At 37.8% G+C, this 15781-nt stretch overlaps 1 protein-coding gene across 5 annotated transcripts in view; it reads right to left on the reverse strand.

Moving 5' to 3' along the window:
• arhgap12b (Rho GTPase activating protein 12b) overlaps positions 1-15781 on the reverse strand; it is a 200324-nt gene that overhangs the window by 4246 nt on the left and 180297 nt on the right. For all 5 annotated transcript variants that reach the window (XM_087987515.1, XM_087987514.1, XM_087987513.1 and 2 more), the window contains 4 exons: positions 8422-8520; positions 7590-7667; positions 4025-4159; positions 1032-1137 (listed from right to left, as the gene is read on the reverse strand). In XM_087987515.1, coding sequence (XP_087843641.1) covers positions 1032-1137; positions 4025-4159; positions 7590-7667; positions 8422-8520 — 418 coding nt within the window. The remainder of the gene's footprint in view (positions 1-1031; positions 1138-4024; positions 4160-7589; positions 7668-8421; positions 8521-15781) is intronic.

Below are 15781 nucleotides of genomic sequence, written 5' to 3' on the forward strand. Positions count from 1 at the left end.
TAGGGTTGTTAAGAAGGCATACGGTGTGTTAGTTTTTATTGGCAGAGGGATTGAGTTTCAGAACCATGAGATCATGCTGCAGCTGTACAAAACTCTGGTGCAGCCACATTTGGAGTATCGTATACAGTTATGGTCACTGGACTACAGGAGAATGTGGAAGCTTTGGAAAAGGTTCAGAGGAGATTTACTAGGGCATTGCCTAGTATGGAGAGAAGATCTTATGAGGAAAGGCTGAGGGACTTGAGGCTGTTTTCATTAGAGAGAGGTTGAGAGGTGGCTTAATTGACATATATAAGATAATCACAGTGTTAGATAGGTTGGACAGTGAGAGCCTTTTTCCTCGGATGGCAATGGCCAGCATGATGGGACATAGCTTTAAATTGAGGAGTGATAGATATAGGACAGATGTCAGCGGTAGTTTCTTTACTCAGAGAGTAGTAGAGGCGTGGAACACACTGTCTGCAACAGTAGTAGTCTCGCCAACTTTAAGAGCATTTAAATGGTCATTGGATAGGCATATGGATGAGAATGGAATAGTGTAGGTTAAATGATTCTACAGGTCGGTGTAACATCGTGGGCCGGAGGGCCTGTACTGCGCTGTAATGTTCCATGTTCTGCTTTTAAGTTGTTTTAGATGATTTTAAAAATGTCAAGTATTAAAACTATGAGCTTTTTTTATCCTCTGTTATGAGCTCACAATGTCAGCAACTTGTAACAAACATTTAAAGATCTAAACCTGCAGAAACAAGTCTAATAATATGTTTGCCACAAGGTGTCCTACTGGGTCAGATGTAAATATTAGTATTTACACTGTGAGTTTTGAGATTTAACAAAGCTTTATGTAAAAATGAACATTTTAAATAAGCAAAGAATTTAAATATTTGTCTTGTTATAGATAAGGGCTTGCTTTTACTAAAAATTACTAAACAGAGCTGAAAGTTATGACAGTTAAAATTAATACATACTTTTAAATCACAGCTATGCACCACCGTAAGAAAACTAATCACAGCTGAGAACTAATGGACACTTACTTCACAAGGTGTTTGAACAGAACTTGCATAGTGTCATGGTTTGGTTTAGGTAAGAGCCTGATTAGGTCGGCGATAGCCTCAACACGCTGCTTGTAGTCTGAAATTTCTGAAATTTATTAAATAGAACTGGATTTATTTGATTTGATTTATTGTTGATACATATACCTAAATACAGCAAAAACAACTGTTTTGCATATTAACCAGACAAATCATACCTTACAAAGTACATCAATGTAACAGAACAGAGTGAAGAATAAAGTGTTACAGCTACAAAGAAGGTACAGAGAAAGATTAACTCTAATGTATGAGAGGACCGTTCATAAGTTTGATGACAGCAGTAAAGAAGACGTTCTTAAATCTATTAGTACATGTTTTCAAACTTTTATATCTTCTGCTCAATGGAAGAGGACAGAAGAGAGAATGACCAGGGTGGGAGGGTCTTTGATTACGTTGGCTGCTTCCCCGAGGCAGGGTGAAGTGTAGACAGAGTCAATGGAAGAAAGGGTGGTTCCCCTACATGCCCTTTTGTGTGTACATAATACTAATTATCCTCTGCAACAGAACTCACTTAATGCATTAATTAGCCCAGAGTGGGCCAGAATGTGGTCTCTCTCTTAAGTAAAGCAAATCTGTAGATTTAAGAACAGAATATTGTTCCTCTTTAAGGATTAGCTTTCATAAAGGTTTATCACAGCATCAACAAAAGTTAACTGAACAAAAAAGGTATCTACTTCAAAGATTACCTTGATTTGTCTCATCACAGATGTTAACTAACCCAGTTTGTATTTCTTATCACTTACTGTTTAACAAATTAACTGGGTACTCTTTTAGATTTTATATTGCACTTGCTTGCTGACAATGAAAGCCAAGATTAAAAACAAAATTTATATTGGCAATTTTTTCCCCCCCAAAAATTCATTCTCAGGATGTTGATGCCACTGGTAAGACTGGCATTTGTCATTTGCCAGTTACCCTTGGAAAGGTAGTGTTGGACCTTCTGCTAAACATGGTCAAGGAAGTTGGAACTTAATGGAATGGTGCAAATGCCTCTCTGTGGCCAAACTGTGCACTACAAGCCATCGTAAAACATGATTATACATTGATACAAGCTTACAAAACACCGATCAGTAAAACTGAGAAGAGATGATTTTACTAAAAGGTACAATTTCAGTTTATCACTGAATAATGACAAATGCTACAAAATTAACCAAATTCATTAAATGAGTGATAACATTTCCCAGTAATGATTCTAGAAATTTTGGGAAGCAGTGGGGTAGTGGCATCCTTTGAGAAAAATGATCTTGACACCCAGGATTGTGAGCCTTTAAAACTCTCTTCCTCAAAAGGTATTGGAATAATAATCTCTGAATACTTTTAAGGCAGAGGTAGATAGCTTCTTGATAAGCAAGGATGACAGCTTATTGGAAGTAGATGATAAAATGAAATCTTATTGAATAGTGAAGCAAGGTAAATGGGTTGAGTGGCCTACTCCCCATTATATGTTCACATATGCATGGGTCTGTATGTTTAGTACAAATGAAGATGGTTTTAATGAGGAACATAGGACCAGGAGAAGGCCAAAGAGTCTTCTGTGCCTGCCCCACCCATCAACACGATCATGGCTGATCAAACATTTCAATACTTTCAGCCACCCCATCACCATAACCCTGTATGTCCCTGATAATTTGAAATCTACCAATCTTTACCTTAAACATCTCAAAGACTGAGCCCCCACAGACCTCTCTGGTTGAGAATTCCAAGTTTTACAACTCTGAAAAAATGCTCCTTATCTTGGACCCAAGGGCCATCCCCCTTATATTTAAATTGTGTCCCCTAGTTCTAGACTCCCCTAACCAGCTGAAACATCTTGTCTTCATCTAACCATTTAATTATTTCATTGGTTTCATGCTTTGAAGTGCCCAATTTCTCTTCACAGGATAGTACCTTCCCCTCTTTCAATCCAGGGAACAAGTCTGCTGAACCTTCATCACACCCCCACTAAGGCAGTACACCAGGTCTGGACTAACCAAGCTATGTACAAACGAAGCACAACCTTTCTCAAATCTCTTTGAAAAAGGCTAATCTTTTAGTTTGCAAATTGATGCTTTTCTACATCTAAACTCCCTACCTCTTAATATTTAAGAAAAAGTCTCCATGGGTCAGTCCCTCCCATCAAAATGGATAGTCTCACATTTTTCCATATTATATTTCATCTGCCATGTTTCTGTCCATTCACTGGGCCTGTCAGAGTGTCACTGGCTCAGATCTGACTGCAAGACAGGGAAGATCCCTGAAAAAGTACTAATGATGATTGATTCCTGGAAGATTGATCTTCAGCAACTGAGAACATCTTACGTGTAATCAGATATCATTTCTGACGCAAAAGATTTTCCTCTGACCTCCCTGGAAAAAGCTTTCTGCTTAATTACAACCATTTATTTCATTTTCACCTCGAGACTGTCAACATCAAACTGAGGGTACATATGGTATTATAACCTGTGCAAGTGATTTTGCATTCTATTATCAATTACCAACTTCCAATTTTCCATAAAAAGTCTCAAGAGTGAATAAAAATCTTGGAGTATTTTGTCCCCCTCAAATTGTGAAGTCAGTTTCACATCAGATAACCTGCAGTCACTTTGTACACAGCAAACTCCCAAAGACAGTAGTGTGATTATGACTAACCAACCCTGTTTTTGTGATATTCGTTATGGGGTAACTCCTTTTCTTTGAAGTAATGCTGTGGTTTTGTTTTTAAAACAACACCGAAGAGTCTTGGCTTAACATCTCCATTGATAGTACAGTACATCCCAGTGCTGCAGAAGAGGGTCACCCCAGATTGTTGTAGTCATGTTCTGAAGTTGGTCTTAGTATTAAGACTGCTGTACATTGAGTCAAGATTAATACACTATGATCAAACAATCGTAACTTCCTCTAAATCAGCAATTTTGAAAATGTGATGAAGACACCATTAATCTATAATTTTCACTTACTAACTGCATTGACAAAGTCATTAAAGAGATGATATGTGAACAGAGGTTCTGGTAGTTCTCTGAAAAACATCTTGAGAGCCCCAGTAATGACATTGATATCCTCCCATTTACTGTCGTTCAGGTCCAGCTTCTCATCTGTAAGGAAAGCATAGTTAATTTGTAAGTTTAAGATTGTTTGTGAAATGCTATTTTCAATCCTCTGAGTTTTAACAAGTTATATCTGAAAACTAAATAGCACTTTTTAGGCACATTGTATTTTTGGCTGTGATCAAACCTGAGCCAAACTGAATGAGAAGAGCATTTAATTTTCCACTTGCAACTTTAGAACTTTCAGGGCTCAAAATGAAGTTGATCAATTTCAGCAATAAATTCTCTCCTCTAATTTAATACCATATGAGACCCCCGCCTTCCCATCCAAACTCTCTGCCATCAGCTACGCTTCATCAAATTGTTCACTACCACCATTTTCCCTTTGCTTTTTCCTCTGGAATACACATTTTATCTGTTCCTTCAGACACCCTCTGTTTTGTTTTACAGCATAGGAACCATCATTTATCCACCCCCCCCCTTCAATTCTGAACTCCAGTCATATTGGAGTTGAAACATTAGCTCTGTTTTTCAGATGAACAGGCCTGAAGTTCTCCAGCGCTTTCTATTAAGCAAATCTTCCAAATCAGGAAAGAAACAACAATCTGACTTGAGTCAAAAAGATGATTAATTTTCCAATTTTTCATAATGCTCATGTAGTAGAATCATCAGAGTCCCTACAGTGCAGAAAGAGACCATTCAGCTCATCAAGTCTACACCGACTCTCCAATAAGCATCTCACCCAGACCCACTGGCTTTGGCTATGCACAGGCCCAGCAAAGGCAGTACAGAATTTATATTCATTCGAACATTCAGATGCACAGGCAACCAAACATTATTGTAGGTAATCAATGTCTTCCAGGATCAATTTTCATTTTCAAAGGTTTGGAGCCTCAGGGGGATACACAGTTCTCAACCATCTTCCACAGTCCCCAAAACTGGAAAAGAGTTTCACAGAAAACATTTGTGAGAATCAGATTTCCCTCCCCATTTTCTGATTTCTGGTAAGGCATTCAGCTAGTTCTGCTTAGGTCTCAACAGGAATTGTGATCATCATGTTTTTGAAATTCAGCTCAAATCACTCTTTTTAAAAAATACTAATGTATGCTCATGCACAAACCGCTGACTTTTAGTAGTTGTTACAATGTGACCTGGTTGCATGTGTTTTGTTTAAACATATGTTATGTTTTGCAGTATGTACCGTGTACAAGGCGCACTGCAGAAATTCACCAAAGGTGCTTAGACAGCTCCTTCCAAAGCCATGACCACTTTCACCTAGAAGGACAAGGGGAGCATATACATGGGAACACTATCACTTGCAAGTTCCCCTCCAAGCCACCCACCATTCCGATTTGACATTATATCACTGCTCCTTCACTGTTGCTGGGTCAAAATCCTGGAATTCCTTCCCTAGGGACACTATGATCCAACTACCGGACATGGACTGCAGCAGTTCAAGAAGGCAGCTCATCACCACCTTCTCAAGGGCACCTCAGGACAGGGAATAAATGCTGGCCCAGCCAGCAATACCCCACATCCCATGAGTGGATAAAAAAAGATTGTCTTTTGTACATTTTTATTTATGGATCTGTTTCATGGATTTTCATTATAGATCACCAACTCTTTCCATTTAGCCATTCCTCCTTGATTGGGGTCTTTAATTGCCTATTCAACAGAACAACCGGAAAACAGGAAAACCCTTCCATGGTGGAATCACATGTCAAGTAAAAGTGGATGGCTGAAGTTATTCAAGGACAAATGTTTTAGCTGCAAATTAGTCTTAATAATAAATTGTTAAGCTTTTATGAAAGTTATAAACTCTGGCATCCAAGGTCTGTTATTTGTAAAGTTAGTTTAGGAACAATTAAGCAATTTTGAAGGTCATTGAATGTTTTAATTTTACTGCATTGTGAATCCAGAGTTGATTGGTTTGGTTTGCTATCCGTGTTGTAACACTTGTTAGCCAGCTAATTTTCTATTCATGCTGATATATTACTACCTACACACGGAGCTCTTATTTTCCACAATAAACTCCAATGTGGCACTTGTCAAATGCCTTCTGGAAATCTAGATGTATGATATCCACAGCATGCATTACCTCTTTAAACAACTTCAATAGATTGATCAAACATGATTCCACTTTCACAAAACCATGCTTACTCTGTCTGATTACTCTGAATTTATCTTGTGTATGGCCAATGTTTAACTGATTCATTGGAGTTCTTTGAAGAACTAACATGTGCTGTGAATAAAAGGAAACTGGTGTACATAGGCTCGTTTACAGATGAAACTGGTAAAATCCAAGTTTGGGCTGACATGTGTCAGGTAACATTTGTGCCACTTGAACCCTAGTCAGTAATTATCTCCACAGAAATTTCATATTTGTTAATATGTTAAGTATGCTAAGGTTCATGTGTATAATTTGGTCTCAAAAAATCTTTCTTGATAGACGCATAAATTACTATCAACGTCCAACGTCTTCCTCACTTCAGCTTTGTAATTATATACAGCTCACTTTATAATTACATCTAATTCTGCTCATGAACAACTTTTCTGAGTCTACAGCTATGAAATTCAAAGTGAAGAAAGTTTAAAAAGCAAAAATGTTACCAGCAACATAATGCCTTGTTTTACAGGTTTATACCCTTAATTAAGTTGTTCTTGATTTTGTCAGGGTTCTTTGATCTTGGTGTTGTATACAAGGAAGAACAGTCTGAGAGCAACTAGATTCATGGCATCATTCCACACTTCAACATTTTGATCTAGTGAATCCTTAGTAGAGACCTGAAAGTAAATTACTTTCCATACCTAATACAATCCTAGAATTTTACTGTACAAAAATAGGCCATTTGGCTCTCAAAAGAATAACCCAGCTAGGTCCCATTCTCCAGCCCTACCTCGGTAGCCATCTAAATGCATCACTTTCAAATATAAATCTAGCTTTCTCTTGAAACCTCCTAGGGAATCCACCTCCACCACTCTCCCAGGTAGTGTATTCCAAATCCTAACAACAGAGTAAAGAGATTTATCCACATCTCACTCCTAACCCTCTTGCTGATAATCTTGAAATTGTGACCCCCTAGGTAATGACATACCAGCTAATGGAAACAGAACATTCTTCTTTACCTGGTAAGAATTGTTCATAATTTTGAACACTTCAGTAAAGTCATCTCTTAATCTCTCTGCTCAAAGGAGAATAGGCCCAATTTCTCAAATCTTTTGTCTAAAACCCCTCATTCCTGGTATCATTTTAGTAAATTTTCTTTTTACTCTCTTCACATCCTTCCTTAAATAAGGTACCCAGAACAAATGTGGTCTGACCAATGACCAGGAAGTCTGACCTCTTGCATTCTGTGCAAAAAATTCAAATACCCTGAAATTGCAAATGTGCTAATCCAAATTTACATACATTAGGCTCTCTTGCTGACTATACACAATGGCACCTTAAAAAGATCCTGTGCTTTATAAAATGTCTTACCATGGTTGACTGCAAAGCGAAGCTTTTGTATGACAGCCAGGTTACCACTCACTCTATACAAACCATCAACGTTTAAGCCTAATGACATAAGATGAAAAATGTAAGTTCAGACAAGGACTTCAAGAACAACAAATTCTTGGGCTAGGAAAAATAAACAAGAGCAGAAATTGCTGAAGAAACTTAGAATTGAATGATGGTTACTGGTCTCAAACGTTAATTGTTTTTCTCTCTACACAGATTCAATAAAATTTAATTTATTAAAAAAATCTGGAATTAAGAGTCTAATGATGACCATGAAGACACTATTGATTGTCAGAAAAAACCATCTGGTTCACTCATGTCCTTTAGGGAAGGAAATTTCTGGTCTGGCCTACATGTGACTCCAGACCCACAACTAAGTGGTTGACTCTTAACTGCTCTCTGGGCAATTAGGAATAGGCAATAAATGCTGGCCCAGCCAGCAATGTCCACATCCTGTGAATGAATTTTCAAAAATGCTGCCAGACCTCCTGTGTTTCTCCTGCAATTTCAAGCTTTATTAGTTTCCAGCATCCACAAATCTTTGTTTCATTCTAGACTAAGAGACCTGAATTGTGAAAATGTTATAGGTAATGTTTTCAGATTTCCATTATTTTCTTTGATACAACGAAGATGTATTAGAATAAAATGTGATCCACTGAAATTTATTTCAAATTAATGAAAGCACTGAGATAACATTTTGTTTTAGAATTTTGTGCCATTACTTTGAAAGGATAATACTTCTGATTGTATTAGAGAAGTTTTACAAATTAAATTATTGTCTTTTGAAGAATCAACTCTTAGAATGTCATACCCTCTCTCTCCACGTGGTCAATACACATCATCACAAATTTTGGTACAGTTGAATTCTCTCTTTGACAAAGACTACTTAAATTGCATCCAAATACTTGATCTGTATAAAACAAAAGTGAAAGGCAAAGTAATTCATTTTCAGATAAGAGCCCAAATTGAGGGCAACAATGATCATCACAATTAAGGGATAAATCAGAAAATAACTGTGGCACCAGCAATGTGTAGTTAACTGCAAAAGTCAGAAAGTTGCTAGTTAAGATGCCCTTTTGCTTGACAGGCATCACTATACAGATATCTTTCCCAGAAACATAGCATTCAAATATAAAACAGTTGTGAATTTGGGCCACTCACCATTAAAAACACCAGAAAAATTAGGTCCTTTCCATTCAAGTGTAAAGCAAATTTTATGTCTGCAAAACTTAATTACTAAAATATTTTCAGTTTCAGATGGTTATGTTTAGAGTCTTATTTAGTCTGATTTTAAATAATGTCAGAGATTTTAAGCTTTTTCTTCCTGTCCCTTATCACAGTCTCTCTTAATCCCACTCTTACTTCTGAATACAGCCTCGTACTGAATTAAATATTTTAACTTATATTTTCTGGTTTAGATGTTGCAACTCAGTAAGAATTCTTCATTCTGATTTGACAAGATGGCATCCATCCTGTTTGTTACTCGTTTTGCACAGACCCCAGATCCCTGGTAGACAGTACTGGACTGCCTGACAACTGAAAATTGCTGTGTAAGTGGCCAAAGAAAGCCAATGAGTAACTGTAAGCGCAATAAACTGTCCATGCTGTTCAGCTGCCAACGATTACAAAATCTGGGACTAATATTTCCTTGATATCACTTTTCCTATTCAGATTTATTGAGTTTAGGAAACCATGAATTTAATTATTTTCTTAACGGGTTTCTTTGGTAACCATGAGCCCTTTGACAAAATGTTTTTCTGCTACGATAACATTCTCAGAATACAATTACTACACGATTTTCTGAAGAAAACAAATGTTCTTAAACCAGATATATTTGGTTCTTACAGAGGAAGGGGAGAGGAAATTGTAGATTCACTGGCCCCAATTTTCAAAGTCTTCTTAGATTTAGTTGGTGTCAAAGACTTGAGAAATGCAAATGTTTCATCCTTACAAGATGATGTAAAGATAAACCCAGCATCTAAAATCCAGTCAGTTTAATCTTAGCAGTAGCAAGCTTTTAGAAACCAGAGTCACTTGGGCAAATGTCAGGAAAGTTAGCATATTCAGTGCAAATCTTGTTTCAAAAACATGCTTGAATGTCTTGCTGCAACAACAGAGACTGATGAGGGCAACAGTCTTGATCCAAATGGCATTTGATAAAGTGCCACACAGCAAACATGCAAGCAAAGTTTGAACTCATAAAAAGATACAGTAACAATATGAATATATTGACTAAATAGCAAGAAAAAGTCAGTCATACTGAAAGGTTCTTCATCAAACTGGAGAAGGGCTCATACGGAATTTCCTGAAAAGTCAGTATTAGGACCCCTATTCATACATGAAGCATAACGAAGCATATTAATGAGCTAGATCTTGGAATACAGGGCACAATCTCAAAACTGACAGGATAGTGTAGAAGCTCAAAAGGACATGGATAAGTTAGTGTAATACAGTGGCAGATGAAATTTAAAGAGGAAGAAATGTGAAGTGATTCATTTTGTTAAAATGAGTTAGAAAGATAAAGGGTCCAATTCAAAATACTTTCGCAGTGGCAAAGGCATGTGCATGTCTATGTGCACAACTCATTCAAAAGATTGGACAGGTTAATAAAGCATTTGGGATCTTGGCTCTTAAAAATAGGAAACTGGTTTGGTTTCAACTAGAGTATTGCATTGAGGAAGATTGAGGAACAAATTAAGGAAGATGTCAAGACAATAGTTCCACATTGAGAGATTTCAGCGATGAAGACTGACTGCAGAATCTGAAAAAAGAAAGTAGAGAAAGGAGATTTAGAGTTGTAGAGTCATGGAGATGTACAGCATGGAAACAGACCCTTCGGTCCAACCCGTCCATGCTGACCAGATACCCCAACCCAATCTAGTTCCACCAGCCAGCATCCGGCCCATATCCCTCCAAACCCTTCCTATTCATATACCCATCCAAATGCCTTTTAAATGTTGCAATTGTACCAGCCTCCACCACTTCCTCTGGCAGCTCATTCCAGATACGTACCACCCTCTGTGTGAAAAGGTTGCCCCTTCGGCCTCTTTTATATCTTTTCCCTCTCACCCTAAACCTATGCACTCTGGTTCTCCACTCCCCGACCTAGGGAAAATACTTTGTCTACTTATCCTATCCATGCCCCTCATGATTTTATAAACCTCTATAAGGTCACCCCTCAACTTCCAACGCTCCAGGAAAAACAGCCTCAGCCTGTTCAGCATCTCCCCATAGCTCAAATCCTCCAACCCTGGCAACATCCTTCTAAATCTTTTCTGAACTCTTTCAAGTTTCACAACATATTTCCGATAGGAAGGAGACCAGAATTGCACGCAATATTCCAACAATGGCCTAACCAATGTCCTGTACAGCTGCAACATGACCTCCCAACTCCTGTACTCAATACTCTTAACTATAAAAGAAAGCATACCAAATGCCTTCTTCACTATCCTATCTACCTGCGACTCCACTTTCAAGGAGCTACGAACCTGAACTCCAAGGTCTCTTTGTTCAGCAACACTCTCTAGAACCTTTCCAATCAGGTTCCTGCTAAGATTTGCTTTTCCAAAATGCAGCACTTCACATTTATCTGAATTAAACTCCATCTGCCACTTCTCAGCCCATTGGCCCATCTGGTCAAGATCCTGTTGTAATCTGAAGTAACCTTCTTCGCTGTCCACTACACCTCCAATTTTGGTGTCATCTGCAAACTTACTAACTGTACCCCTTATGCTCACATCCAAATCATTTATGTAAATGACAAAAAGTAGAGGACCCAGCACCGATCCTTGTGGCACTCCACTGGTCACAGGCCTCCAATCTGAAAAACAACCCTCCACCACCACCCTCTGTCTTTTACCTTTGAGCCAGTTCTGTATCCAAACGGCTAGTTCTCCCTGTATTCCATGAGATCTAACCTTGCTAATCAGTCTCACATGGGGAACCTTGTCGATCACCTTACTGAAGTCCATATAGATCACATCTACTGCTCATCAATCTTCTTTGTTACTTCTTCAAAAATCCCAATCAAGTTTGTGAGACATGATTTCCCATGCACAAAGCATGTTGACTATCCCTAATCAGTCCTTCCCTTTCCAAATACATGTACATCCTGTCCCTCAGGATTCCCTCCAACAACTTGCCCACCACCGTCAGACTCAGTGGTCTATAGTTTCTTGGCTTGTCCTTACCACCCTTTTTAAACAGTGGCACCACGTTGGCCAACCTCCAATCTTCCGGCACCTGACCTGTGACTATCGATGATACAAATATCTCAGCAAGAGGCCCAGCAATCACTTCCCTAGATTCCCACAGAGTTCTAGGGTACACCTGATCAGGTCCTGGGGATTATATCCACCTTTGAATACATCTAGCACTTCCTCCTCTGTAATATGGACATTTTGCAAGGTGTCACCATCTATTTCCCAACATTCTATATCTTCCATATCCTTTTCCATAGTAAATACTGTTGCAAAATACTCATTTAGTATCTCCCCCATTTTCTGTGGCTCCACACAAAGGCCACAGATGTTTGAGGGGCCCTATTCTCTCCCTAGACAGAAATAATCAAAATTATGAAGGATGTGAACAGAGTACATGGGAATAAACTGGTCCCACTGTTGGAAGAACTAAGTACCAGAGGATATGCTTTGGAGATTTTAAAAAAAAAGGTAACTATATGCCAGATAGCTTAACATGTTGTTGGGAAAATGTTGAGCATTTAGAAGCCCACAGTATAATCAAGCAGAGTGAGCATTGTTTGATGATGAAGATATCATGCCTGACAAATTTATTACACTTCTTTGAGGAAGTGGCACACAGCATAGATAAAGAGGAACTAGTAGATGTAATATATTTGGATTTACAAAAGGCATTCAATAAGGTACCACACAGAAAGCTACTTAATAAGGAAACATGATATTGAGGGTAGTATATTGATATGGATAAAGAATTAGCTAACTAATAGAAAGCAGAGGATTGGGATAACAGGGCTATATTCAGGGCAGCAACTGTAACTAATGGAGTGCCAAAAGAATCAGTGCTGAGGCCACAATTATTTACAATATGTATTGACAAGGTGAATGTACTATAACCAACTTTGTGGATGACACAATAACAGGTGGAAAGGCAAATAAGGGGAAAAATTTAGAGATGGCAGTTTAGGCTATAAAGCAAGTAGATACAACAAGCTATTTTGATAACAATATCCAGAACTTGACAGGAAGGGACAGAGTACACAAACAGAGAAAACCAAGCAGTGAACAGAATCAAAAGGGATTAAAAAATAGTAAAAAAGTAAAATTGATGGTTCTTTACTTGAATGCATGTGGTATTCAGAATAAAATAATGGCTCAAAAACGGTTAAATGGGTCTGACCTTCAAGTCATTACAGAGCCATGCTTACAAAGAAATCAAAACAGAATTAAATATTCAGGTGTATGTGACTTTTCAAAATGGCAAGCAACAGGAAAGGTTGGTGGGATAGCACTGTTGGCAAGGGATGGAATAAATATCATAAAACATACAATCCATACAGGTGAAGGCAAGAAGGCACTGGTAGGAGTCTATATGCACCCTAATAGTAGGTATATGGTGGGACAGAGAATAGATAAAGAAATAATGAGGACAGGTAACAAAGGCAATACATTGATCATGCATGACTTTAAATCTTCATGTAGATTGGGATAGACAGATGGACAGAAGTAGCCGCAGGGAATTATTGTGAGTATATTTGGGACAGTTTTCTAAAGCAATAAGTTCTGAGTCAAAACAAGGATCAGGCTATTTTAGATCTGGTGATGTGTAAGGTTTAATAAATAACTTCAGCGTAGAAGATACCCAGAAAATAGTGACCATAGCTGAAGAGCTGGCTGGAAGTGGACTGGAAAAGCAGTTTAGTAGCAAAAACAGTTAAGGAACAATAGCAGATATTTAAGACATAGTTAATGGGTCACAGCAAAGACACATCCCTGTGATGAAGAAGAATTCTAGGAAGGGGTAAGTTAAAGATAGCATCAGATTGAAAAACAAACAGGGAATGTGGCAAAGCTTAATGGAAAGCCAGAAGGAAAGTTTTAAAAACCACCAAAAGGTGATGAAAAAATAAAGAGGGAGAAGTTGTGAGGGCAAACTTAAAAGCAACATTAAATGAGATGGAAAGAGCTTCTTGAAATGTATCAAACGAAAAGAGAAAAGTCGAATTGAACATAGGACCTTTAGGGAACAAGGCTTGGAAAATAATAATGGGGAACCAGAAACTGGCAGAGGAATTGAATAAATAATTTGCATCAGTCTTCACAGTAGAAGACGTGAAAATCATTCCAATATTACTAAATAATCAATGGAAGGAGAATATAGGAAATAAACAGAAAAATCATCATGAAGAAAAAGTGCCATGTAAACTAAAGACACTAAAAACTGATAAATCCCTTAGAAGTGATGAGATGCATTTCAGGATATTAGAGGAAGTAGCTACAGTGAGAATTGTGGTAATCTTCCCACAGTCCTTAGATCTTGGAAAAGTTTCAAAGGATTGGAAACTGCTAATGTAACACCTTTATTTCATAAAAGGAAAGGAGACAAAAGAAAAGGCAACTGTAGGCCAGTTTTTGAAGAGGTAACAAGCAGGACAGATAAAGAGGAAGCAGTTGATAAGTCACCACATATTAGGCTACTTAGTAAGATAGAAGCTGATGGTGTTGGAGTTATATATTAGCATAGATAGAGGATTTGCTAATTCAAGACAGTTGGGAAAAGGGGGGCATTTTCAAGATGGTAACCTGCAAATAGTGGAGTGGCAGAAGGATCAGTGCTAGGGCCACAATTATTTACAAAACATATAGAGTTGGATGGGGAATGTAAATGTACCACAGCCAAGTCTGCAGATGACACAAAGATAGGCAGGAAAACCAGTGCCAAGGATTATACTGTCTGCAGAGGGATATAAACAATTGGGCAAAAACTTGGCAGATAAAATATAATGTGGGGGTTTGTGAGGTTATGGACTTTGGCTGGAAGATGAGCTGAATATTAATTAAATGGGAAAGACTACAGAAAGCTGTTGTAGAGGGATTTGGGGGTCCTAGTGCAAGTATCACAAAATGCTAGCATGCATTTCTATAGTAATAAGGAAGACAAATGTAATGTTGGCTTTTCTTTCAAAGGGAATGAAGTATAAAAAAAGGAAGGTCTTGCTAAAACTTTACATGGCACTCGTCAGATAACACCTGGAATATATCTGAATAGTTCAGATCCCCTTATCTAAGGAAAGATAAAAGTAACATTGAAGGCAGTCTAGAGAAGCTTCATTAAATTTATTCTAGGTATGGATGGATTTTCTTATCTGGAGAAGTTGAGTATTTTGAGCTTGTACTCATTGATCTTTAGGAGAATAACAGGACATCTGATTGAATCATAAAAGATTCTAAGGGAGCTTGACAGAGTAAACACTGAGGGGCTCCCTTGTGGAAGAGTCTATAACCAGAGGGCATAATCTCAGATAAGGAGTCACCTATTTAAGACAGATGAGTTTTTTTATTCTCTCTCAGCAGATAGCGATTCTGAGGACTTCTTTATCACAGCTGGCTGTTGAGGCTGAGTCAAGGTTGAGGCGGACAGATTCTTAATCAGCAATGGAATCAAAAATTATACGAAAAGGCAAGAAAGTGGAGTTGAGGATCATCAGATCAACCATGATCTCACTGAATGGTTGAGTAGACTAAATAGGCCGAATAGCCTACTTCTGCTCCTGTGCCTTGTAGATTTAAGATAATTGGCAAATATAGTAATAGCTACAAGAGAAAAAACATTTTTGTTTCACATCACCTGAAAATGGTGAGGTTCAAGCAAAAAATTAAATTATTATCTGAAACAGAAATGTGTGCTGGCTAATTAAGTGAAATAAACAATGCATAGCTAATTATAATTTTTAATTCATAAATTGTTGTTTACTGAAAAAGTGTTTTAGAAGTTTCAAATTTTAAAATATTAGAATTCAGTAAATATGCAGGAAATCCAAAGCTACCAAAATGAAGGACATGAATTACTCGGTTCACTGATGAATTTCCATGCTTTATTACAGGGAAGTGAGCAGAAGACATTTGAAGAAAAATATGCATTTTCTTGCAGTGTGTTAAACAGTTTTGGCAAGACTTTTTAAAGGAGTTCCTTTG

The sequence above is a fragment of the Chiloscyllium plagiosum genome, unplaced genomic scaffold, assembly GCF_037043375.1.
Source record: "Chiloscyllium plagiosum isolate Xiang-an unplaced genomic scaffold, Cpla_swu_hap1 HiC_scaffold_5, whole genome shotgun sequence".
Classification (NCBI taxonomy): Eukaryota; Metazoa; Chordata; class Chondrichthyes; order Orectolobiformes; family Hemiscylliidae; genus Chiloscyllium; species Chiloscyllium plagiosum.